The sequence below is a fragment of the Sprattus sprattus genome (genome assembly GCF_963457725.1).
Source record: "Sprattus sprattus genome assembly, chromosome: 7".
Taxonomy (NCBI): Eukaryota; Metazoa; Chordata; class Actinopteri; order Clupeiformes; family Clupeidae; genus Sprattus; species Sprattus sprattus.
Genome location: NC_137926.1, coordinates 23,550,593 through 23,573,248, shown reverse-complemented (window position 1 = coordinate 23,573,248; position 22,656 = coordinate 23,550,593). Strand labels below are relative to the sequence as shown.

The window sequence follows — 22,656 nt, the reverse complement described above, 5'->3', positions numbered from 1 at the left end:
GTTTTGTTCAGTGCTTTTTAGTAACAGGCTCTTCGTACACTCTAGGCCTCAACAGTTGCTTACAAGGGGAAAACATCAGACCTGATCTGGAGAGGATTCTGCAGCAGGAAAGAAAGGAGTTGTTGCCAAGGCAGCACTCAAAGCAGTAGTAATTGCAAGGCACTTTCCACTTATTTGATTGCCCAGTATCAGTAAGCCTGTCTAAGGTGAAAGAACCATGCGAGGAAAAGTCAATTCTTCAAGATAAATCTGTCATCAGAAAACCAGAATGATTGATAATATACCTCGAAAGTCTGTTAGAACAAGCTGAAGCCAGACGAGCTAGGTTTTCATATTCTGGGCCTGAAGCTTTTTATGTTCCTTTCTTAGATATGTTTCAGTAAACTGAGCTTATGGAATTCCAACTACACAATTATAACAAAAGTGCAGTTGGATTGGATCATAAAACTTCTGGTGATAAATATTTTCTGAATAACTGACACACTGTTGCTGCCCTCTCTTTCAGACTTGGCCCACAAACGCGCACCCTCCGTCTTTGATGTTGAACAGATGTAAAATATATTCTGTGGGCAGACGCCTTGAGGGGTACATTACAGCTTTAAAATAGTCCATAATGCCTTGCGGTGTCCCTGTTAAGACTGTCGAAATGAGAGGATAGCTTTTTCCGCTGCTTGGCTGATTGTGGAACTACATCCTTTTGAGTTGCGACGGGCAAAAACTTCACTCGCGGAAAAGTCGTCTGTCATATGGCTCTGGACAGACGCTGGAATGTCCTCTGGTTCATATTGCCAGTCGTCATGAGGGAATTTGCATACAGCCTAATAGTCGACTCCACGATCTGATTTAGGCTAAATCGAGATCAACGTTAAGCGGGACTGCTTGTTTTCCTCTTCTGAGGAGAAACAAAGGTAAGATCATATCTCTTATTTTAGTGGCTGAAATACAGCCTAAATTAAAGCATGTGTTTTGCCCATTAGTGAAATGTAGAAGTGTTCCCAAAAAACTCCGGGGGCCGTTGGTGAGTAGTGCAAAGAAATTTTCGCTGAAAACTTTGCCATCTTAGGAAAGAAGTAAGTCTGTTCAGTGATGGAGACTGTGTGCGCTTTGGCCAATACAAACAGTTTCTTTATAATAACACTGAGCGCTGTTAAGTGTGATGTTGAAATACGCTACAAAGTTTACGAAACAATCGCTCTAACTGATCAACTTTCACGAGGGATGATGATCACGTCTCGTGATGATTTCACGACTGAACCGAAAGATCAGTGCAAATATTAAAACATTTTTATTTATTTTTTTTACAAAGAACTGGTTGTGTTTCTAAAGGTCATTGCAGTGTTACTATTGCTTTTCATCTAGAAAACGCTGTGCCCTGTCTGCAGAAAAACTGTTTACTGACCAGAAAAAGAAAATAAGAACCCATTGGACCCAGTTTCTCATATTTCACTGCCTTATTGTTTGTATGGTTTTGATAAGCAGGACATACTCAGTATTTATGATGAATTTGGATGTCACTTGGGCATATCAGTGTGTTGTAAGATACTACTCTTGCCCTGCTGGAGGCTGGCACTTCAAAGTCAGTCTGCATCTCCCAGCCATGGCAAGAGAACAAAGGCGGTATTATTCCTTGTCAAATGTACTGTCCAGATGTTAGCCATTCTGCCATTACTGACCTCCTGACTCTGGGAGGGGACTCAAGAGTTTATTAAAACATCTCTGCCAATGAGGGAATCCATAAGGAGACAGAATAGGTCAACGGGGGCCAAGGGAGCTCTGCCGTCTCCCCCAGTCTGCATGTGATTCTAAATAGGTACACCAAGAGAACCTCTTTGGAAGGTGAAGGAAGTTCTTTGTGATATTGAGATGCACTACTCTGTGCACAGTTAGGCTACTGCCTGCTCCCCGAGGAACGTATATCCCCATCAATCACAGCCTTAACTTTATATTAAACACACACAAGTGAATACATGGAGCGGTTTCAGCTTCATGAAATAGAAACAACCTCGATCCCTGCTGGGTGTTAGAAACATATTTCAAAACCTTAAATGAATAGGGGGATGATTTTTGGAGATAAAGGAGAAGGATTCATCGCAGAGCTTCAGCTATGCAGAGCACTTATCCCTCTCCCTCCAGTGCAGCATCCTAGGTGTTGTATAGCTGTATGAGGGATGTCTTGTGTTCTGCCTTGGGCCCTAGGCTACAGCCTCTGCCCTATTGGAACATGAAGCAGATGTGAGTTTTCCCTTACCTGACTACCAGGGTCATGTTTTCTGGTACTTAAGCAAAGCTGCCTATTTTGCCTGAAACATTCACAGTTGGCTGAAGGATTCACTTATTTGAAATGAGTTGAGATCAATTGTGCCAATAAAGTCAGGATAACATTTGGCAGTTATATATAGAGGTATTTATTACAGAATTATATTATCTTGTTCCTGTTTTGAAATTCATGAAACCTCTACCACCAACACCGTCTTTCTGCCCTCTTCTCCATAGGGTAAATATACTGTTATCATACAGCAAACTTTTGAACTTCTAACAAAGTTGATGTAAATGCTGCTTGTTGGGCTGTAAGACTGGCCATGATTCACATCTCTCTTCATATTTCCCATGAAGTCAGGCACCAAAGATCAGTCCAGTGACTGTGAATTCCCTTATCTCTGTTATGGCTCATGGCTTTCACACAGGGCAGGAATGCCGGTCTTTTACTGTTGTCAGTTTATGTGGTGCAAGATCAAGGCGCATGCTGATAGATAGGCTAGTTTCTGCATGTTTGTTAACATCCTTGACTGACAATGAAACCCACCCCTTCTATATCCAGAGATGATCTGCTCTGTCAAGTGTAGGGACTTATCTCTTCCAGTCCTTCTCCTTTTCTTCTCTGCCTTTTATTTGATAAGATGACGCTGCTCCTGAAGCGAAATTGGGGTTTACAGTTGGTAGAGAACTTGCATCAACTCAACGTTGCACAAGAATGTAAATATGCAAAGATGGTCAAAACAGCCTGTCCAGCAGGTTAGCTACCTGGATCCCAGAAATCAATCCCTCTACATTTCTCTTACACCACTGATCTGGAGGTCACATTTAAAAAAATATTATATTACTGGGTAATAATGAACATAGAATATTTGTTCATCCATGGCTTCTTAAAGGAAAATATGGTGTGTGCAATACTTTCATAAATGCTAATAGGCTTAGGGTACAGCTGGACCGTTCCTAAAGGGCACCGATTGGGGTTCACCAATCATTGATCAGTGGTGAGAAGCTCATATGGACACAAAATGATCCAAAAATGCAGCCTAGAAAGTCAGGGCTAACATTGTGGTACTTGACTTTGGTAATTAGTTAAAGGCTCTTTCAGTCACTTTCAATTTTGTACAGGTCGACACCCATTACCAAAGACATGGATGGAAACTCTTCCCAATGGAGAACTGCCAGCTCAAAATAAATGTAAGCTGAGCAAAATGCACTGACTGTGTCTAGCTATGCTAAGTCACAAGTGCACTTCTGCAGTCAACTCATAGGGGTCAGAGGGGTGATGTTTATACCACATTACTCTAGAACTTTCCTTTCTCATACTGCCTTTCTTCAGTGAAAACTCGAAGTTCTACGGTGAAGTGGTCAGATGTTCATAACAAAGCTTAAGGATAGTAGTGTAGGGTACATTTTTTTGTCTCTGCAATCTTGGACATAATGTCTCCTTTGTCACATCTCACGCCTTGGTTAGTATTTATCCCGTAATATTGAAGTGTTGAAATGCAAATATGTGGTTACAAGGTGATGTCCTGTAATGATGCCGAATGCAGGGCCAAACAAACAGGCACAACACTCAGGATGAATCATGGAAAAAGTTGGCATTCAGCCTTGATTTGTTCATGAGCGTTCGCTTATTATAAACACACTTTTACTCTGCACACCATAGCCTCTCCAACAGTTAATGCACAGTCCAGTAGTCAACATGTTGTGAGCCATTAAAAAAATCCAGGTGCCCAAAGTCAATAAATGTGAGCCGCTGCGCATAGCGCTCAAGGCGGGATTTGGATTGCACTTCATCACGGAGCCTCATGAAACTACAGAGGAGCTCAGCTCTGGGGGGAAAAGGGGGTTCCACAACCCTAAAATCAGAGTCTTTTTCTTTGTGTGTATGGATCCATTTTGTGAGATGTCTGCAACCAATTACAGCGCAGTGCATAAAAGGCTGGTAATTGTATGAAGCCCAGCGGGAAGGGCAATTGGAATTAATGTCTGTCTGAAAATAGATTTGGAAACATTGCAAAAACAGAAAGCTATTATAGCTTTTTTATATATATATATATATATATATATATATATATATATATATATATATATATATATATATATATATATATATATATTTGAGATGGATAGGCATCAGTTTGCATTGGAGGGGAGTATTTACACTGGGATTTGGTTTTGATTGGTTCTCCTCCATAGGATTCCTGTTTTTTTAACAGCCCCCCCAACCTTCCCCCTGCCCCACCCCCTTCCTTGAATGGCGCCCTGCTGTTTGAAAGAAAACAAAGGTGTGTTTATTCTGATAGGAAAGGGAGGTAATGCAAGCTATTCATGGGTAACGTAATTCAGGACTGTGTTGATGCAGTGTTTGTCTCAGTGACTATATTACCATTCTGCTTCCTGCATCTCATAGCCCAAATGGTGTGGTTGGCCTGGTTGGTTGTTTTTGCCTCTGCTTCTTTATTACAGCAGTACCACTTAAGAATGTGCTTGCAAGATGCCCTGTCTCTTACTTGCCACTTAAAGGCCCCTGAACCATAAAGATACAGAAAAAGTATTTCAGTGAATAATTCTGTGTTTGTTCTATGCTCGGAGTGATAAACTAGAGGCCGGGATATCCTTACGCTGACTGTGTGCCAACACATTGAGCGGCCGAGGGCAGCCTGAAGGAGCATATGGTTAGTTGTTTTGCCGCAGTGAGGCTGCGCGATGCATGCCAGAGCTCTGGGGTGCTGCCGGCTGCATCGGGCTGCTAGCTGTGGGAGCAGATTCTCTCTCCGCACCCCCTTTGAGCAGATTTCTCACACCTCTGACAGGTAGTGAGGGACTCTTTTAGATTTGGGGTGCGGGGGTGTGCTGCTTGCAACATCCTTGTGCATTCTCTGACTGAGACGTGTAATGGAGCCGGAGGGTTAGTGATGTATGTGTCAGGATAAATCAACCATCACTACTCTTCTGTGCAGAGAGTGAATCCAGCTGTAACGCATATTACAAATGCATGTGGAATACAAAGACTTTGATTACCACACATTTGGCTGTTTGGCGCTAAGAAATGGTAGCCTGGCCGTTACCAGACTGTGACTCCAAATCAATGCAGATGGAAATACGTAGGCTGGTGTCACCAGGCTAAAGAAATGGCCCCTTTCAGATTAAAAGCAAGATTTTATAGGGTGGACATTTTTTATTCTGGAAGAGGAGCCATTTTGTGCAGGGAAACACAGCGAAGTGTTTAGAATAGGTTTTGTAATAGCTGCTAGTAAAGACCACTTGGTTGAAGGACACCCAAGTCAGAGACATCTGTTCATCAGCCAGTGCAATGCTAAGGTGTGAAGAAACACTAAAGGCTACGACCGTTCCTGTTTCACTGTGGACCATACTGTCATCAGGACAAGACCACCCATGTGCAGGAATGGATGAAATCCTGAGGCTGCCTGTGTCCACTTTGTCTGCAGTTATTCTGGTTGGTTTGGAAGAAAGCCTATCAGATCCACCTATATTTTGATTATGTGGAAATTGTAATATTTGTCTGGCTTCAAAAAACTAGGCTATATTCTCTTTAAAGGCCCATTATGGCAAGACTACATGGTGACGAATAATGATTAATTCTGATCATATCCCAAGTAGTAACTGTATTGTAGTATTGGAATTAATTTCCCACATCCTGCTGTAAAGTCTTTTTTTTGTTGCTATTATCATTTAATTACATCCGGTCTTTACATTTTTGGTTATTGTCTCCGTGTAAAACATCATATACTACATTATTAAGTAAAACAGACCAGTATGCCTGTCAGTTTGATCATATTTGTAGGCTGGTTGTGTAATCAGTCTTCATACATGGTTAACATGCATAAAAGAGATCTTGGAAGGAAAGGCTGTTTATACTAGCTCAAGGTCATCTAGTGATGTCTGGCACGAGACGCTGCACTTGAACAAAAAATGTGTACTCTTATGCCGTGTCATGTTATATGAAATGTTTTGATGTTTGGACTATTGGAGAAATATTAGATGAGATGGCATGTCTTGCAGATGTGTTTTCAGCTACGCACTCACAGCTCTGTTTAAGAGTCGGACTGCAATGACCATGGCTTAGTTGGATTGAGTTGACTGAGCGCCCCTAAACTCCACTCAGTTCCTAAGTGTGATTTATAGTACAAGCATTGCAGTGGGCCTCAGTAACCACAGACACACACACACACACACTTTCTCTCTCTCACTCACTCACACACACACACACACACACACACACACACACACACATACGCACACACGCGCGCACGCGCGCACACACACACACCACTCCTCTTTGTACATACATGTCAGAATTCATTGGGCTACTGGGATCTTTGTTTTAACCGTGGAAAAAGGTCGACTGAAATGGCGGCTCTGTGCAAAGTAATTCCCATAATCCTGTTGGTGTGACTCTTAGCCATCCTCCGTTCTGCTTATGGCCAGTTCCATTTAAGGGCAGTGTGTTTTAATGAGGGACAGCACAGGACAGCAGCTCTCTCCACCATGAAATCCAAGAACAGAGATGGAAAGCATAAACAAAGTGAGGAGGAGGTGCTGCTTTGCTGCCTTCTGCTTTCTGAAGGAGTCAGAACAGTAGATTTGCTTCACAGCCGTCAGCCCTACTAAACCAACCAAACATTTTTGGCTCTGAATGTCAAAAGGACTCAGAACTTAAAAAAACACGATATGTTTCCAACTTTGTTTCTCATTCACTGTGACTATAATGAGTGGTGTTTTCATTTTGTTTGCAATCAAGGTTTACCTTAAAGAAATACTTTGCAGGAATTAACCTTTATAACTAGTTTTGATGTTCAAATTCTATTTGAAGGTCTATGGCCATGTCAAGGACAGATAGACAGACCTGCACAGAGGTGTATGTGCTATTTAGCAAGCTAGCAAGGTTTTGTCAGTGCCTGCAGTGCTGTTGTTAGTGTTCCCAAGGTTTATGCATACCTAACTGATCTTACTTTTCAGTTGTGCATGCTTGCTTTTGCAGAGCTTTATTGATGTCAGAAACAAACTACAACTTTAGCAATAGAGAGTTAGTGAATTACATAGATATAGATTGCCATTATGATATCAAGTATTCTTGGCTCGTTCAATAAAAGTTAAACAAATCAGATGTTTTTTCAAATATTAAATCATTCCTTACAACCTTGTATTTCTTATTGAATCCAAGACTGCCAACACTGGCTGTTTTATGAGGTCTTTATATACACGTTAACCCCACTGTGCTGCACAGTTTTAATCACACTTGCTGTAATTTAGTCTCTTAGGTAAACACTTTTCGAGAAAAAACCCTCCCTCACACTTCTGTAACGTGCATCTTGTTGAGAACAACGGACTCGTTGTGGAATTTCTCCACAAAATACCCTTGAATTAAACAATCCTGACAGTGTCATTTCACCGAGAGCAAGGCCACTTTTAGACATCCCAGATCCTCTGTCAACAGATCTTCCTTCACCTGCATCCTCCCCGTGTGCCTCGAGGGCCTGTCCACGCTCGGCACAGAGGAGGAAACTTGGCTCACGCACCCCCGCTGGCAGTCAGGCTGCCCCCCAAAAAATGTTCCTATTCGCAGAGGTGGGAGGGACAATATGGCCGGGTCCAGCTGGTCCCAGGTCTTCCAGCAGGCCATGCCCACCTCAGCCAACTGTTTGCACCTATTCTCCTCTCCCTCTACTTCCCCTATAAATAGAGACAGGTTTTTAGAGCTGTGTGTGTTTGAAAGCCACTGCAGCTTTTGTATTTTGTTTTTCTTTTCACCTCGGCAGAGTGAACTGATGAAAGCAGGGAAGTGTATGCTCTCTTTCAAGAAGGTCTCTACATTGTTGTGATTAAATCCTGGAGGAAATGTGAGGAAGGAAGTCTGTAGAGCTGAAAGCATACAGAGGTCTGTTGTTAAGACTGCTGAGGGGTTTCCTTTTTTAAAAAGACTTCCTGATTGGGAAGGTGGGTGATGCACAATGAAGCCCTTTTGTAACAGGAGGACAGATGAGGTCTTCACTATTGTTTTGCACAAGGTTGTTTTTCTCTCTATTACAAGCTCCGCCGAACATGAATGCCATAGCAACCATTTGTAGCAACTGAAGCAAACTTCAAAACACTATCAGACATATAAAGGGGATTGTGAAAAAAGATCCCTCTGCATTGTTCATTGCCCAGAACTTGTAGTTGTATATGTGATGTTTTGTGCCTGGAGATAGGATCAAGCCACAGACACCACTGCAGGATGTGATGTATGAGTAATGTGTTTGCTCATGATCCTATATGATTCCTCTTCACTTACAGTTGCTGCTGCTGGCACGTCCCTGGTAGTGTTCCCATTGCTGACCAGAGGAAGGCTGAGGAAGAAGAAGGGTGGAGGGCTGTTGGCACAGCCCTGAGGCCTTGACTGAAATCATGGGGGAATGAGGGGGGAAGACCCACAGGCGCTGACCCAGGATGGAGCTCAAAGTCTGGGTGGATGGCGTCCAGCGTGTTGTCTGTGGTGTCACAGAGGCAACTACCTGCCAGGAGGTGGTTATTGCCCTGGCCCAAGCAATAGGTACTGTATGGAGGACATGGATTACTTTTGCTGTGGTTGTTATTGTTGCTGTTGTTGTTGGGTTATCTCACTGTTTTCATATTTATTAAATCGCCCAAGGCTTTTGTTAGTGGTAGAGACATAGAACATTAACCATACCTTTGATCACAATTCAAGTGTATTGTTTGAGGATAGTATCGGGTGTTTGCATATTGGAAGGTACTATTTGTCTTTAAAACAAGTTGAATTTTCTTACAACATAAATAATATTAACTCTGGTACTTGATTCAATTACTGTGCAGATGATGTGTTTTGGCCAAGGAAGGTTCTATGGCAAGCCAAATTCCAAATGTGAGACGGTAATAGTAGTGGAAAGCCGTCATCATCCACAGAGTCTGCGGTCGTCTATAAGATCAGGGGGAAAGTTTAGCTCCACTGAAATGGTGGTTCTGGTCCAAATACGATTATGTACCCCTCCGCTGCTCAAAGAAAGAGAAACAGCGGAGCCGCGAGCTCAAGCTGAGATGGAAAATCTGACTCATCCTCCAACTCAGGAAGGCAGCCACGCTGAGGCACCCTGTTGCTATTTCAAAAGCCGACACTTACTTACCAATCTTTATGGGAATGTTATCTTTCAAACCTTTCAGCGTTGAGACGAGAAGAAGAAGGAAGAATGAAGCATAATAGGGCTTTAAAACATCAGTCCTTTAAATCCTCAAAAACTCTATACCCTGCAACTATATGGCCTCCTTGGCCTACAAAATGGCTTCCTGTTCCTTAGATGTCCTGATCTATCTTAATTACACTTAAAATTACATCTAAACCACAAAACCAGGCCACAAATTAGATATTAGAGGCTAGAGGCATATAGACAATGGAGCTTATTTCCTTTCATTTGGAATGATCTAGCATAAATCAGTTTTATGTGAAGGAAAAAAGCTTCCTCCAAAGACCATAACCTTAACTTGTGCATCCTCTTCATAGGGCGCACTGGGAGGTACACTCTGATTGAGAAATGGCGGGACTCGGAGCGCTTCCTGGCCCCACACGAGAGCCCCGTGGCCTCGCTGAACACCTGGGGCCAGTATGCAGGCGATGTGCAGCTCATCCTGCACCGCACAGGGCCCACTCTGACCGAGAGGCCCCCGTCAGAAGGCCCATGCTCCAGGCTGCCTGAGCGTGGCCCCCACAGACAGAGCCTCCCACCCATGGCCAAGTTCCGGCCGCAGGACAGCCTCGCACTGCGGCGCCGGGAACCCAGACGCAAGTCGCTCACCTTCGGAGGGGCCCCACGGAGCCTCCGAGACATCCTGAGCGGGGGGCGGCTGGGCGGTGGCGGCGGCAGTGAGGTTGAGCCAAAATGCCAGGCTGTCACGTTGAGCAATGGACACATGCCCACATCCGCCTTGATGCATCTTTCGGGGACCCGTGAGGAGGACCTGACCCGACTGATCCGTCTGCAGGGGGAGAAGTTGGGGGTCCTCAGTCACAGGGTAGAGGCCTACAACGTGGAGCTTAGGACTTTCAAGGGGAGAGGAGAGTGTGGTGGTGGTTGCGATGCTGCAGTTATGGCAGCAGTGGCGGAGGAGATCACATGCCTGGATAAGCGTCTGCGCAGGAATGAGGTGGAGATGGCAGAGGAGGAGTTCTGGACGAGCGAGCTGGAGATCGAGCGGGAGAGCGAGCGGCAGCTGGACGAGAGGCTGCAGGAGATGAGGGGACGTGTGCGGGACTGCGAGGACAAGCTGAAGCAGCGGCTGTCACGGCAGCAGGGCATGGAGGCAGGGCTGGAGGCTGAGAGGGTTCAGATGGAGCAGAAAGAGATACAGCAGGTGTGGGAGACTCACAATAAACACTGCAATTACTAATGCTCAGTGTGAATGTTTAGTGACTGCTTAGTGCCTTGAACTTTAACTAATGTAGAATAATATGATAGAAGACCGCTCTGCATCTGATATCCACTGCCATCATAGAGCTGACTCACACTTCACCAATACAATTTAGTGTCCCATTTTTCATAAATTAATCAATTGTATGAGAATACATTATTCAATAAACCAATAAGTCAATCCATACATTTTTCTGTTCATCTTCCTGTGCGTCTTCCAAAGGTTTTATCAGCCTATTTACTTAATCTAGTTAACCTCAGAATGAAGACAGAACTAGGTGACGGCCATACCTATTCATATTCAAAAGTATAAACAAACAACATAAAATCACAAAATTGGTAAGATAAGGGTAGACAGGAATATTTGTGAGAGCACAGGCGAACAGTCCAAGCCCCGATGAGCTTATCTCCGTCTCTGAATTTATCAGAATGGCTTTGGAATTCTAACATTGGCAATTCTAAGCATTGGCATTGCCAAAATGTTCTACATTCTTACTCAAGGTACTTAACAGATCATCCTTCGTAAGAACCTTGTCTTCAAACTATCACTGTCAGTCTATAAACAATATGAGGGCCTGCTTAAACTAACTCTTTGACACTTTGAATAGCCAAATGTTGTTTAAGGTCATATGCACATTTAATTGCTAACATCTAGCAGTCAGTATCTCATTAAAGAAGATCATATTTGGGTTGTAGTTGTACTTGCATGCCGTTTTCCTTTCATTGAGTGCTTTAAAATCCTCAAATGGAAATTGCCTTTTGGTTAGAAGTGAAAAGCTATTTGCACGTGTGAACCCTTTTTCAACCTGTCACTTTTTGTTTGTGTATTTTGAAACTTTTGAAATGTTGTGTGTACACTCAAAAACACACAAAAACTAAAGTTTAGAAGCTGTGAAATAATTTTGCACATACATAGAAAAATCACTGAATAAAAAAAAGAAAATAATGTTATTGTTTATGGCCCACCCGAGCAGGTGAGTGAGGAGGAGCTGCTAGCGCGTCTGCAGCGCGTGGCTCTGGAGCTGAAGGTGCAGACCCAGCACACCGTCCAGATGGAGAGCAGCTGCAGAGCTCTGGAGCGCTCACTGGGCCAGTGTGGGAAGAGGCTGCAGGTGAGGAACGCACACACTCTCTCTCTATCTCTCTCTCTCTCCCTCTCTCTCACACACACACACACACACACACACACACACACACACACACACACACACACACACACACACACACACACACACACACACACACACACACACACAGCAAAACATATGCGTACATATTCACAAACAGTATACTTACACACTTGCACATACAAAAGATTATGTGTGCTTAGACATACATCTAAAACATGTCCCAACAAACACACACACAGACAAGACAGCAAAAATATACACACCTCACCAGTAAAAGGGAAATTCTGAAGCACGGTGGGAAATTCATCATTTTAAACTCCAACATTCATGTGACCTCCCACCCCTCCCAAAGCCTCCTCTCCCCCTCTTCAACTCACACTCATCATTCTGTCTCCTGACTCCTGCCTGCACAGGAGAAACAGCACGAGTTGGAGCAACTGACCAAGGAGCTCAGGCAGGTCAACCTACAGCAGTTCATCCAGCAAACAGGCACCAAGGTCACGGTGCTGCCGGTCGAGCCCGGTGAGGAGGAGGGCGGCCAGGCTACAGAGAGCACAGGTATAACGAACACCACGCCGTTTGTTTACTGTGCATAATTACATGCTGTATGCATGCACATGAGTATGTACGTAAATGCTAGACACTCTCATTATGCATACCTGCAGTGATTCCTATTTTGTGATGTAAGCAGCATTTTAATTTACTGCCAACACAAGGCATGACCATCATGGCAGTCACTTGGCTGTGTCTTTGGAGGGTTCCTGATCTGTTATTATAGCTGGCCTGTGTTGAAACAGAAGGTCAGAGCCTAGGACAGTCCTAGAGTCATGGCAGAACCACCGTGGGACAGGATGGTGTTTTTACACCAATCGTCTTATTAAAACGGCTTTGTGGCTCTGGATCTTCAAAACGTTATTTACTACAGCAGCCTTGCTTCTCAAAAAAGTTCCTGCCATTGTCGTTTTGGGACAAAAAGAACACAAATGACAAATGATAAAATTCTAAATCGATGTGATGCTATGTTAAGCTAAGCGCAGCCCACATACACACTGACTCACGCACACCTACAGGAAGTCTGCTCAATCTGTGCTTGCAGCACCGTCGGTTTATATCAAGAGAGCTGTTCTTTCCTGCCAACCCTCCCACTGGCTCACCGCTGAGCGTGAGTTAGCTTGTCCGCCAAAGCGCAACATGTGTTATGCCTCCTCCCGTGTCACTTCTGGTCTCTCTGGCAACGGCTGCCAGGAAACGGTCATTCACCTCACTGGTCCCCATCAGAGACACAGAGCACTTACTCTGATTGACTTTAGGAAACATGAAAGGGGGATAAGGGCAACTTAGAGGGATAGAAAGAAAGAGAGGAAGAGAAGAAAGGAAAAGTGTCCTGTTCAAAGCAGGAAGAGATCTGGCTCGACTGATTGAGATATTGAATTGTTGACCCTCTGCATGTCCCCATGGGATAAACAGCAATAGGCTTCATTCCATACCAAATTAAGCTTTTAACTGTGCAGATATAGGCAATGTTAGGGCTGTTTCCTGAAATATGGTAGTCATAACTGCCCCCAGTGTAAACCCAAACATAGTCATCATTTCGGGAAGGTTCTCTGGTGCTTTTGATCGTTGACTTCTAATGGTCTGGCAGGAAATATGTTTTATATCAGATGATGTCATTGTTGTTAAAGCAACTTACCAACAGCAGTTGCATCCCCTCTCTGCTCCAGCCTGACACCCAGTGGTTGGTCATGGAGTTGTTTGTACTGAGTAATTTTTATTGATTGTTTTATCACAGAGTATTAGAACGGGTCTGTAGTGATGAAGGGAAATTTCATTCATTTGAATTCATGACTGATATCTTCACTGGTCTGTCTCTCTCTACCCTCAGATTTTGCTGCCTTGTCTGGTTCTCTGAAACGTCCAGGTGTAGCCCACCCCATTCCAGGGCACTTGCGGGTCCTGCAGAGTGGTCTGAGGTCAGCGTTAAACCCAGAGGGCATCTATGTGTGAGGGCTAAAGAAAGCAGCCACCCCCTACTGTCCCCTCAAAGATGCCAGCCAGCATCCCAACACCACAAAATACTTAATCCTCTCAGTTGCCTTTTATTAGGTGGAGGTAATGGAGTTCATAGGAATACTACGGTTATCACAGTCCAGCCTTTTGTAGTTTGTAGGGTTCTGTGTTTACTACACGCTCAGTTTGGAGAGTGATGTTGATGAGGACATCTCATAGTTGTTTACCTTTACACTATGTTGATCTCTGGGCTGTTAACATTCATTTATGAACTTAGTCAGCACATTGTATGGCATTACCACAGCTGGAGATAGGTAGAGATGGAGATGAGCTCTTTTCTCTGAGGTCACGTTATTGCAAAGGGGCTTTCCCCTGTTTTTCTTGCCTATCCACTTTTCTCAACTATACTTCTTAGGAGACCTTCAAAGCATGGAGAAGCTCACCTGGAATATCAGTATGGAACTGTGGAGTTTTTGGAGTACCTGTGATAAACCTGTTTTACAATAGGGAAGAACTGAATTGTTAATAGTTATTTCAAAACATCTAAGCAGTTCTGAGTTCTGATACTGCATCCATGTAGACTAATAATAATGCAGTTGATGCACTGAGTGGACAGAATAAGCAGTTCCTAGAAGAGATCATTTTCCAATTTACCTTCAAAAAGGATATAACTGTGTAAATGTTCTACTTCTTATATATATATATGTTTCCTTAATGAATTCAGGCCAAAGAACAAGAAAACAAGTGTCAATGTTTATATCTTGTAAGCCATATCTAACTGCATAGTTGCATATTAACAGCAATAAACAATATGTGAATGACGTGTTTTGCAGTGGAATTATAAATATTTGAGGTTCTGTTAATCAGACAAACAACACACATTCAGTGCCTTATGTGTTAATGGAAATCCAACCAGTGTAACACAGATGTAATTTTGAGATTATTGAAAAAGGCTATTTAAAAAGAGCTCCCAGTGTTCTACGTCTTCAGTATTACTTCTGTTAAAGAATAATTAGCCTGATACACATTTTATTCCAGAATTTAGTAGTCTGTCTTACATGACATGAATCTAAGCTGTGAGTCGTGACTTACATGTCGTGAATCTAAGATATGCGACTGCTATGCATATTGTAAATCATGGCAGAATGTAAAAACCAGTGCAACAATTGTTTTGAGTATTGCACTTGTTTTGTGTCTACCATCGCTTCATTTAGTTGGTGTGGGTTGCGTCATCAATGTATTTCTATGTATTATCAGTATGTCTTATTTGGCAATGGCAAGTATTCTGTTACTGCATGGTTAAACCACTTTTGTGTATTTGCTATGCCATTTGTATAGCGCTCTTTCATGTTGGCTTCCTCATAAAATATGTGCAGTATATACAGCCGCGGAAAAAATTAAGAGACCACTTCAAAATGATCAGTTTCTCTGGTTTTACTATTTATTGGTATGTGTTAAAGTAAAATGTACATTTTAGTTTTATTCTATAACCTACTGGCAACATTCCTACCAAATTTCAAATAAAAATATTGTCATTTAGATCATTTATTTGCAGAAAAATTACAATTGGTCAAAATAGCAAAAATGATGCAGTGTCTTCAGATCTCAAATAATGCAAAGAAAACAAGCTCATATTCATTTTTAAACTACACAATACTAATGCTTACACTTAGGAAGAGTTCAGAAATCAATATTTGGTGGAATAACCTTGATTTAAAATCACAACTTTCATGTGTCTTGGCATGCTCTCCACCAGTCTTTCACATTGCCGTTGGGTGACTTTATGCTACTCCTGGCGCAAGAATTCAAGCAGCTCGGCTTCTTTTCATGGCTTGTGACCATCCATCTTCCTCTTGATCACATTTCAGAGGTTTTTTATGGGATTCAGGTCTCGAAATTGGGCTGGCCATGACAGGGTCCTGATCTGGTGGTACTCCATCCACACCTTTACTGGCCTGGCTGTGTGGCATGGAGCATTGCCCTGCTGGAAAAAACACTTCTCAGAGTTGGGGAACATTGTCAGAGCAAAAGGAAGCAAGTTGTTCTTCCGGGACAACGTTGTACTTTGCCTGGCTGAGGTTTGTAAAAGACCATAAGGATTGAAAAAGCGGACTGGAGGTTCTTCTAAGTTCGTCTTCTCTGATGAGTCCGATTTCACAGTAGGTGCAAGACTCTCTGGCTTGTAGGCCTCTCCAGGTCTCCGTCTAACCATCAGACGACCATGTGTTGGGCAAAGCTGAAAATTGGACTCATCAGAGAAGACGAACTAGAAGACCCTCCAGTCCGCTTTTTTCAATCCTTATGGTCTTTTACAAACCTCAGCCAGGCAAAGTACAACGTTGTCCCGGAAGAAAAACTTGCTTCCTTTAGCTCTGACAATGTTCCCCAACTCTGAGAAATGTTTTTTCCAGCAGGGCAATGCTCCATGCCACACAGCCAGGCCAGTAAAGGTGTGGATGGAGTACCACCAGATCAGGACCCTGTCATGGCCAGCCCAATTTCGAGACCTGAATCCTATAAAAAACCTCTGAAATGTGATCAAGAGGAAGATGGATGGTCACAAGCCATGAAAAGAAGCCGAGCTGCTTGAATTCTTGCACCAGGAGTAGCATAAAGTCACCCAACGGCAATGTGAAAGACTGGTGGAGAGCATGCCAAGACACATGAAAGTTGTGATTTTAAATCAAGGTTATTCCACCAAATATTGATTTCTGAACTCTTCCTAAGTGTAAGCATTAGTATTGTGTAGTTTAAAAATGAATATGAAGTTGTTTTCTTGGCATTATTCGAGATCTGAAGACACTGCATCTTTTTGGCTATTTTGACCAATTGTCATTTTTCTGCAAATAAATGATCTAAATGACAATATCTTTATTTGAAATTTGGTAGGAATGTTGCCAGTAGGTTATAGAATAAAACAAAAATGTACATTTTACTTTAACACATACCAATAAATAGTAAAACCAGAGAAACTGATAATTTTGAAGTGGTCTCTTAATTTTTTCCGCAGCTGTATACGAGGAAAGTAGGTGAATAATTTGTTTCTTTTTTACTTTAGTTCTTAAGCTAAACATACATTTAAAACTAAGCTTAAAAAGACTCTTCTATTTCACTGTTGTTTGGGGATACTCAAATACTCAAGTGTGACAGCCAAAGATTTTATCGTTTGATTATTCTGTTTCTTTTTATTTATGTAGTTGCTCAGTTATTTTTAAATAAAGGAATTGGTTCACTTCTCAACCACAGCACACATGTAAATGTTTGAGAATAATGGCTTTTTTTGCAAAGAAAAGAAAATGTACAGTAACATTAAACCATTCCCTTAATCTTTAAGTCAGAATTGGAAATTATAATCATAATGCTTGTGATCATAATGCTTTAATTCGGCACCATTTTAATAGGGTTAAATAAATTGCTTTCACAACCTCCACTCAATGAATAACAAAAGATTCACAGCCTCCCAGCAAGTCATTTTCCATCTTCAGGACAATGCTGGTACCTCTGACACATTGTACAGTCCATCATAGCACAGGATGTGAGGTTGAATGCACTTCAGGATTGGATCACGGGAGGCACCAGCCAAACAGTAGGCCTCATCCACCTCCAGACCCCAGCCCCGTGCTGTCAGCAGGGCGCTGGCCCATTCATCCCTGGAGCCCAGAACACTCATCAGCGTCACACGAAGAGGGCTGTCTTCCCTGCCAAAAGGTCTCCTCATCTCCCCAATCACTGCAGCAAAATCTGCCATGGAGGCCTATGCATGCAGGCAAAAATAATAGAACAGCAAAACGAAAAACAAGCACAAGGGATGAGCTCGGGAAGTTGGTGATCAATACACCTTCTCAGAAAATAGATGATTGAACAGGAACTCATGTGTTGGTGATAATGCCTATAGTGCTTACATGTTTGGAAAGACCTTTCTCCTCAACTGACTAGTCGTCCATACCTTAGCAGCTCTGAAGATCTGAAGCTGGGGCTGGCTGAAGCCTGCCTCGAGCAGTTTCTCCTCAGGCAGACCCATCACATCCCCAGACAGGAGGACTGTTAGTGGGCTCACCACCTGCTCCTCATCCCCTTCCAACTGGGGCCGGGTCTGGGGGCACAGCAGTGCGGCTGGGACTGCTTCTCACCAGCCCGACCACATAGGAAACAGAAAGCACACCATTCAAACGCATGATAAGACCACTATATTTCTGTATTCTTTCTGAGAGGCTTCTAAAAGGGCCACATAGATTTTTTTTTTCTGTTGGCCTTTAAAGGCACCCAGTGCAACTTTATGTAAACATTCAATGAAAAATAAACATTCAATTTCTAGTCTTTTTTACACAATAACTCCATACCATTACATATCGTCATTCAAGGAGAAAAGATGAGACGTCGTTGTGTGGTGAGAACTGATAGAAAATAAACAACAACAATCGCCGTTGGGGAGAGGCCATTTTTCCATTGACTGGAATCCTGCTGTATTTATTGTAGGTTACAAAAAATAAAGAAAATGGCGGCGATTGTTGTTGTTATCGATTTTCTATCAGTTCTCACCACACGACGACGTCTCATCTTTGCTCCTTGAATGTCGATATGTAATGGTATGGAGTTATTGAAACTTACTAAGTGTAAAAAAGACTAGAAATTGAATGTTTATTTTTAAGCCTCGAAAGTTGCACTGGGTGCCTTTAAGAATTATAAAGTGGTTGACAGTGCCCAAAGCCATCACTGAATATATCAATAGGTCATATGTTAATGAATGGATGTGACGGCTACCTTCTTGCAAGGCCTTGCAGACGTCACTGGTTTCCATGGACAGGTATAGGTTTACATTAGTGGCCTGAAGGCTTTGTGTGAAATCTTCACCGGTGCAGAAGCAAAATCTACTTATCTGAAGACCTGTGGAATAGCATAGCATTGCATTAACGACGTGTGTTTAAAAAATTAAACGGATTCTTGTAGGTTCAGATAAATAAATATGGGTGACTTGAACAATAATGTTTATTACCGTAATGCTTTGTGCTACTGACTACCTTAGACTGATTCCCTTGTAAATCATTGGCCACCAAAATCACATCAAATAAAGTATCATTGGAATTCTTTGCCGCCAGTTTTTCATTGATGGCCTGAATAGCCTACGGACGATAAGAGATAATCAACATTAGCAATCTCTTGGGAAATGGAATTAAACGGTGCTGAGGAGTGTTTTACCTTTACTAAGGAGAACGCGACACCCTTCGGTAACGTATCCGACTCGGTGGGTGTGTCCGAATTCAGATCAAAAATTCCATGGCACGAAACTGCAATTACAATAGCACTAGCCGACATCTGTAAAAGCAAAACACGACAATATAAACATTAACAATGTGTGGTTGGTCACGTTCTGTAAATTGACTTTTAAGAGAAAATTGACGAAATGTCAGCGATGCAGACTCCCACCTGTACCACGTCAGTGTTGATTATAATTTGTGTTTCCATTCTGCGCACTTAAACGCGGAAGTTGTGAACAATTATGGCTGGCGGATAAAAACATTAAAAGCTGTTAAACGTAAAAAACATTCAGTTAATTTGTACGTGTAATAACTTAAATAAACAAATTTAAGCAAAAGCACAAGCAAATGTTTGTTAGAGCAGATCATACGCGTTAGACAGTTTATGTAGACAAAAACTTTCCACTGAGTTTTGTTGTTTGTCGGAGAGGTTCGGCCAGGGTTACAGCATACACTGTCAACTTCGTAAGGTGAAATAGCTTGTGTTTTCGAGTAAGCTTTCCTTAAAATGTAGCAAAATCACGTTTGGGACAGCTACTAACGTAAGCATAGCTTATTTTATCCATTGATACTAGCATGATTCGTCAACTGGAAGCGAAGTTAATTGTTTTTTCCCAAGAGGCAGTTGCCTATATACCACACCGCTGGCCGAATAACAGGTATCACACGCTCAATGCAACATAGTATGCACATATGCTCTGACTTGTAAATACAACTGATGCTGTGAAGTTCGCGCTTTGCCTACCCCTAATCTCTCCTTGTCTGGACGTTGCTTCTTTCTCTCTTCAGATTTGCCAACTCTGTGTTAGTTGTACAGTCGCTGCCACCCTCTGCATCGGAGTAGTAAAACAAGCAGGTTGTGACAAAACATTTGTTTTCTATCCTACCAGTAGATGCTTACATTTTCTTGTTTTTGTAGCTATTCGGGAACTCACTGTTGAGACACCCTCGCTCACATGAATGAAAAACAGGAGATGAGACCAGTGTGTGATCAGGACAGTAATGTCAAACTGAGAGGGATTGAGACCCACTGAGACTGTTAGTAATGTCTCTTGTCTTTTTCTCACCTTGATTTAATTAGGCATTATGCATATTACGGTAAATATATATATTATTTTTGAATTATGTGGAGCCAAGTGTCTAGTGTCCCTTTCTGCTGTCATACTGTTCATGTTTGGCCCCATTCAGGATTTGCTCTTTTGTTGCGTGAACTGTCCATATTCACACACACACACACACACACACACACACACACACACACACACACACACACACACACACACACACACACACACACACACACACACAGCGGTGTGGTATATAGGCAACTGCCTCTTGGGAAAAAACAATTAACTTCGCTTACAAGAGCACACACACAGGTGAAACTGTGTATTAAAGAGGTGTGGCAGCGGTAACGAGTGTTTCAGGCTTCTCCATTAAAGTGGCTGTATTAGATAGTGTGGATGTTACTGTCCACTGCTCCTCCACTTGTGGAATGTCCTGCCGGTGGAGGTGCCCAATGAGTTGTCTGAACAGCCGTCTCTGTTCCACTAATACACTTCAACCAACAAGGAAGGCAAGCTGAGCCTGGCCGCCAAACAGTAAGGTAAGGGAGACTTAGGTTATATGTCAGAGCTGTCAGGACTAAATAACATTATGATATTGTTGGTCTACAAAACCATGTAACAGAGGAGAAACAGTGGTAGTAGGGTAACATGTTTATCAGTGTTTATTCATTTCAAAATATGTTTGTCATGGGTAAATATCAGAGGATGACATCCTGTTGGTTGATGTGGTGGCTACCACATTCACAGAAAGGATGACGAGCTGGTATTTGGCAGTTAATTTAGGTACAGGACCACTACATCATCAGAATAGACAATAGGCTGTCACACCCATGTGTTTACATTCAGGCATCCCTTTGCTAAAACAATTCCAAAGTTTAAGTTCAGCCATTTTAAATATGGTTGCAAATTCTGCAGATTCAATTCCTGTATAGAACATTCCAAGTCTTGGCAAAGTATTGATTGTTTATCATATGAATGCCTTTCATCTGAAGTTCATCATATCTTTTACTTACATTTTTTGCTGTTAAATGTTAACACTGAGAAAAAAGTGAATGGAATTGGCTTGACAAAGTCAGTTGCCATTAAAGTTGACAACATTCCCTTTCCTTCCTGGAAATTTAAATGACAAGAAATATTTGTTTGACCTCACTGGTCTACATTTCTCAGCCTCCCTCTACAAAGCAAATATAACTTTTTTAGATTCCTTCACTGGCTATGCCAGCCACCCTCAGTGGGCAGGAACTTCCTTCCTTCATTAGCAGTTCCTCTGTGGACCTCCATGTAGTACGGATACAAGAGCAAAACATATTTACAGTCTGAAGCAAATCTGAAACACAAGATCAGACCATAGCTCGGAACTGAAGAAGTGAGTCTTAAAGCTTTATTCGCAATCTTTCTGTTGTGGAGATAATTTAAGCTTAACTCTTTTATTTTAATTTTAATTTATCTATTTTTGTTTCTCTCGGTTTTTATGCTTCATGTGCCGTATCATATAATTGGCATGTGTACCACAGCTGAAAATGAATTATATTAAATCTTAGTCTAAAATATTTGTTCTAAAAAGAGAGCGTGATGTTGTCATGTGCTTATGCATTTGGCATAGCATTTGGATTTGAACATGGTGTTTTTTAGAATTCAATGACAGTTTTCACTCAGACTTTATGAGTAACAATTACAGTCAAACTGTAGTCATGTCCGAATATTGATGAACCCATAGGTCCATATATGTTTCCATGTATGCTTCTGTATTTCACTGGAGAAGAATGTTATCTCTCCTGAATGACGCATAGCTTTGTTTAATGGGCAGCTACCATAGCTGTCAACACCGCCTGCAGTTGTTTAACTTAGGTGGTGGCTAAATATCAGCTCTTTGTCATGGCAACTCTGGAATGATGCTTAAAGGACATGTGTGTGTACAGTGTTTGATGTTTTTGTTTTTAACTGTATGAGAATAAATCAGAAGAAAATGTTCAGTTTAATTATTCAACTCAAAGCTGGGCAAGTTCATTTATTAATAAATCATTAATAATATTTGTTTTCTTCATCTTCATCCACCTTACAAAGGCGAAGGCCTAAGTTTCAAAAGGCCCAAACTGTTTTTATAAAGCCATACCTCTATATTATTTCTCTTAGTCCACTGGTGTTTCAGGATGCTATGGTGAGAGCAATAGGCGCAATACTTACTCTGACCAACAGAGAGTGCTGTGAATCAAAAGTTACTCTACCTCTTGGTGCATGGGAGTTCTCAACCACCATCATTGCCTATCCTTCAGTTTGCTGGTCTGTGTTTGTGTGTGTGTTTGCATGCATGTGTAATGTGTTTGCTTTAATATTTAACCTCCAGGTCTGGTCATTCCAACCCATCTGTCATCTGATCATGTCTAACAAACCACCATTAGCACGCTCCCAGGCAAACACTAACAGCACTGTGACACCCATCCATGTCACTAACAGCACTGAGACACCGATCCATGTCACTACCAGCACTGTGACACCCATCCATGTCAATAACAACCCTGTG

General features: G+C 42.2%; 2 protein-coding genes across 3 annotated transcripts; one reads left to right on the top strand and one right to left on the bottom strand.

Moving 5' to 3' along the window:
* The first annotated feature begins 662 nt into the window (after nucleotides 1–662).
* On the top strand, nucleotides 663–15,219 carry rassf8a (Ras association domain family member 8a). 2 transcript variants are annotated; one of them, XR_013968716.1, is made up of 7 exons: nucleotides 663–908; nucleotides 8,554–8,809; nucleotides 9,773–10,620; nucleotides 11,651–11,788; nucleotides 12,220–12,364; nucleotides 13,689–13,915; nucleotides 14,229–15,219. XR_013968716.1 is itself a non-coding variant. In XM_080841500.1 (6 exons), exons 2-6 carry the CDS (start codon nucleotides 8,707–8,709, stop codon nucleotides 13,808–13,810), a joined length of 1,356 nt encoding a protein of 451 aa, XP_080697626.1. In that variant the 5' UTR covers nucleotides 663–908; nucleotides 8,554–8,706; the 3' UTR covers nucleotides 13,811–15,219. The 2 variants fall into 2 exon arrangements, 1 of the variants encoding a protein (XP_080697626.1); XM_080841500.1 differs by having other exon boundaries at nucleotides 13,689–15,219.
* Nucleotides 15,220–17,181: 1,962 nt separating this feature from the next.
* Nucleotides 17,182–19,862, bottom strand: LOC308367590 (cytosolic 5'-nucleotidase 1A). The gene is made up of 7 exons (XM_080841532.1): nucleotides 19,814–19,862; nucleotides 19,238–19,314; nucleotides 19,010–19,126; nucleotides 18,807–18,933; nucleotides 18,575–18,697; nucleotides 17,760–17,935; nucleotides 17,182–17,567 (listed from the first exon to the last, which is right to left on the bottom strand). Exons 2-7 carry the CDS (start codon nucleotides 19,274–19,276, stop codon nucleotides 17,295–17,297), a joined length of 855 nt encoding a protein of 284 aa, XP_080697658.1. The 5' UTR covers nucleotides 19,277–19,314; nucleotides 19,814–19,862; the 3' UTR covers nucleotides 17,182–17,294.
* Nucleotides 19,863–22,656: the final 2,794 nt, after the last annotated feature.

Coding starts and splice junctions, on each gene's coding strand:
- LOC308367590 (XM_080841532.1), bottom strand. CDS start 19,276: ATGGAAACACAAATTATAATCAACACTGACGTGGTACAG. Junction 19,127..19,237: donor TCAACACTGACGTGGTACAG/GTGGGAGTCTGC, acceptor TTGCTTTTACAG/ATGTCGGCTAGTGCTATTGT. Junction 18,934..19,009: donor TCGCGTTCTCCTTAGTAAAG/GTAAAACACTCC, acceptor TATCGTCCGTAG/GCTATTCAGGCCATCAATGA.
- rassf8a (XM_080841500.1), top strand. CDS start 8,707: ATGGAGCTCAAAGTCTGGGTGGATGGCGTCCAGCGTGTTGTCTGTGGT. Junction 10,621..11,650: donor AGCAGAAAGAGATACAGCAG/GTGTGGGAGACT, acceptor CCACCCGAGCAG/GTGAGTGAGGAGGAGCTGCT. Junction 12,365..13,688: donor CCAGGCTACAGAGAGCACAG/GTATAACGAACA, acceptor CTCTACCCTCAG/ATTTTGCTGCCTTGTCTGGT.